General features: G+C 36.9%; 1 protein-coding gene across 2 annotated transcripts in view; it reads left to right on the top strand.

The window, feature by feature from the left end:
- The window catches only part of cep126 (centrosomal protein 126), an 11,678-nt gene extending 10,561 nt beyond the window's left edge, over positions 1 to 1,117 (top strand). For both annotated transcript variants that reach the window (XM_014012786.1, XM_014012785.1), the window contains exons 9-11: positions 346 to 528; positions 611 to 672; positions 756 to 1,117. In XM_014012786.1, coding sequence (XP_013868240.1) covers positions 346 to 528; positions 611 to 672; positions 756 to 821 — 311 coding nt within the window. In that variant the 3' untranslated portion in view covers positions 822 to 1,117. The remainder of the gene's footprint in view (positions 1 to 345; positions 529 to 610; positions 673 to 755) is intronic.
- Positions 1,118 to 3,357: the final 2,240 nt, after the last annotated feature.

Below are 3,357 nucleotides of genomic sequence, written 5' to 3'. Positions count from 1 at the left end.
TATTTATTCTGACCACATCATATTGAATTTTTTGTAAAAAAAATTAATTAAATAAATAAAAAATTTACAGCAAAATAATTTAGGGGGGCTTTAAAATATTTTAGATAAATAGGCCTAGTGACGCCACTGCGCATTGATCTGGCATTTTTAATGTCATCTTCCAGATTATTCCATAATCTTATACCCTGGACTGAAGTACTCCGTTCCTTTAAACATGTTACAATACCATAATCAACCAAATCATTGAATTTCAATAACTTCAAGTGATGGAACAATGAATTTAATGGGTGATAGTAACGCTTCCTGGTGATAATTCTTACATTTGACCTTTACGTGGGACTGCAGGTTTTGAGACCACAGCCCAGTCAGCGCTTGAAGGCCTGCTGAAGGGGAGTCAGGCTGGGGGTGCCATGGAGGTCCCTCAAACACCGGGGCCTGGAAGAGAGCAGCGTCAGGAGATCACCACCATTTCTTTGGAGGAGAAGAAAATCCTTCTGTCTCTAGAGAAACTGAACCAGCAGCTGTCCTGTAAGCTGACCCCTCCCACATCGACACAAACAGTGATGTGATAAATATGTGAAGAATAACCACTCCGTTCTTATTTCTGTAGATTTTCAGGAACACAGGGGCCATGATGGCGCGCGTGGTCTCACAATTATTGACGCACCTTTTGTAAGTATACTTGTTTTTGTTTTGTTTTTTGTCAGTTGCATTGTCAAATGTGCCCGTTCTTCACCCTGTGATTGTGTTTTCAGACAAAAGAAATGAAAGGCACAAACTACTCCAAGCACCGCCCTGTCCTGTACCACAAGAAAGTCTGACTTTTCCTCTGGTCAGAGCAAAAACAACACTTTATCTCAAAAAATATATCAATTTATTTATTTTTATTTTTCATAAAACCATGTTGGAAGTTTTATGAAGCTACTTATAACTAAGGCACTCAGACTGTTAATGCTTGTGAAAAACATTTAAAATAAACCTGTACGCACTTTAAGTATATACGACGGAGCATACAGAAATTGTTTCATTTTGTAAATTAAAAACAGAATTTAATGAAAACTAGTATCTTGTCATTACATTGACAGCAAATTAAATAAAATTTGTCAAGACATTGTTACCTGAGTGATGTACTTCTGTTCATTAATACTTCATTATGTGGCGCTGGATGATGTGACCGAGTCCTAAAACGTGTTTCTTTTATTCATTGTGGTAGAATTATGTTCTGTTCCCCCCAGAGGACCACCACAAACCTGTTGAATTCAATTGAAACTTTTCTTGTTACATTTATTAAAGGTCTAAATGGTGTCTAAAGACAACAGCCTGCATTTGAGTTAAAGTTTTTTTAAATTAAAAGCTTCTCTGCTGTCAAACAATAGGTGCATGCAGGGGAGGGGGGCTGCAGGGATTATTGATGGGAGCTCCTCTGCCCCTCCTTCGACAGCGTGTCTGGTTTTGCCCCTCACTCAACCTGCTAGGACTTGCTCTGAGAGGTGCAAGAAGCCCAAACTCTTTTCAGCCGTGATAAAACCTTTTCTCTGTCTCTCTCGTTGGGTTTAGCCGCAGGTTCTTTGATTGATCGAAGAAGCAGCGATAAATAATGAGACGGTGACGTCTCGCTGCCATATAAAGTCATGCATACGTTCACCTTTCATCCTAAACCAAAACTGAGAACAGAGAGGATGTGTTTTTTTTTTTCTTCTTCTTCTGCCTCGGTGTGTGACGACGCCTGCAGCAGAAACCTTTTAACGAGTTCTCTGCAAAAAGATCAGAAATAGACAAATGATAGGAGCTGTTTATTTGAGAACAATATTGACGTTGCTCCTACAGTAAAAACTCACTTCTCAGAAAAATAAAATATATAAAAGGTGATATTTACCACATTTAAGCCTTTCTTATTCAACCAGGACCAGCATTCTCGTTTTAAATCAGTAACATTTCTGAAGCCTATTTGAAAAAGCAAAGTGCTCAAATATTGGAGAATATTAAAAGTCTTATTTAGAATATTGTATTTCAGCTTTTTCCCTGAACTTAAGCGGCCTAATCTGACATCGTGGTGAACATGATGACACTTAAGCTTTAAGCAGCACAGCACAGAGACCCACAGCAGAGTCTTAAAATAAAAATAATAAAAAAATTGACTTTTACAGATGCAAGTTTGGGCTTGTGCTGCGGTTTGTTGTTGTGAAGCGTAATCTCTCAAACGGTGCTGTTGCAGTCTATTCGACACGTGAAAACACCGAAGGGTTTGGCTTTTTATATTATGAAGGTGGCAGAAAAGATTTGTGTCTGTATTTTTTGTTTCAAGGAAGAGGAAAAAAAAGACTTGCTTTAAATTTGTAAAATAACAACAAAGTCCCATCATTATTTGAAGAAATGCATTTTATAAGTTGTCTCTCATGATTTTAGACGTAATACTTTTGGTCAAATTTTACTCACAAAATCAGCCCGTGAGATATTTTGCTAACAGACACAGTGATTTTACCAGATACATGAATGCTTCATCATGCTGCACAGTGAGTAGTGTTTAAATTATGTGTTGAGATTAACTTCCAGATAATACCACACCAAATATTTGTACATTTAGCTGAGTTATAGTCATTTTTGAGTTTCCTAAACTCAGTTGGAAGTGGTGACTAAATTGAATTTTATTAACTCCAAAAGTTAATCAGTTATAGATGTACATCTAATGATCATTTTCTGAGATTTTTCAAAAAATCCATCATTTGGTTCATGAGATATTTTGCTAACAGACAGACCTAGTTGACATTGTTAATGGTAAAGTTTTAAGAACAGATCTCCTACGATATGTCAGAGCTCAGAGTATGTGTTGGTGAGGACTCTTATCTATTATTACGTCCAAATTTAGCTGAATGTCTGTCATACTGACTGAGTTTTTGTGTTGAAAGTTGCTTTGCTGTGGCGGCCATCTTGAATCAGGTTGACTCCAAAATAAAATAAAAAATTGTAGATGTCTGTTATGATTACTTTCTGAAAGTTTTGATGCATTTTGGGAAGTTTGTTTCCAAATTAAGTTAAAAAAAAAAAAAAGAGTGAGAGAGAGCAGAAAGGCTGCTGTGAGCAACTTGTTGAGTGTAGTTACCTTTATCAACAGCAGGGGGCGATCAAGCACACATTTGCTAACGCATGCTGGAACTGTGCGTCACTGCTTCCGATTAGAACAGTGGTTCCCAAACTTTTTATCTTCTGACCCACAAAATATTCATGGCAAAAACTTGTGACCCCAAATATTACTGGTCTGAGTACACAAACTTTGTTAATAACCCTAAAAACACAGGCTTTTTGACAATCTAAACAGCTTGTACTTATTTATATGTATTTTGTGTTTTTGTAATAGTC

This window comes from Austrofundulus limnaeus, unplaced genomic scaffold (genome assembly GCF_001266775.1).
Source record: "Austrofundulus limnaeus strain Quisiro unplaced genomic scaffold, Austrofundulus_limnaeus-1.0 Scaffold94, whole genome shotgun sequence".
In the NCBI taxonomy this organism is placed as follows: Eukaryota; Metazoa; Chordata; class Actinopteri; order Cyprinodontiformes; family Rivulidae; genus Austrofundulus; species Austrofundulus limnaeus.
The sequence above is the reverse complement of the archived record's forward strand: the minus strand, read 5'-3'. Positions and strand labels throughout refer to the sequence as shown.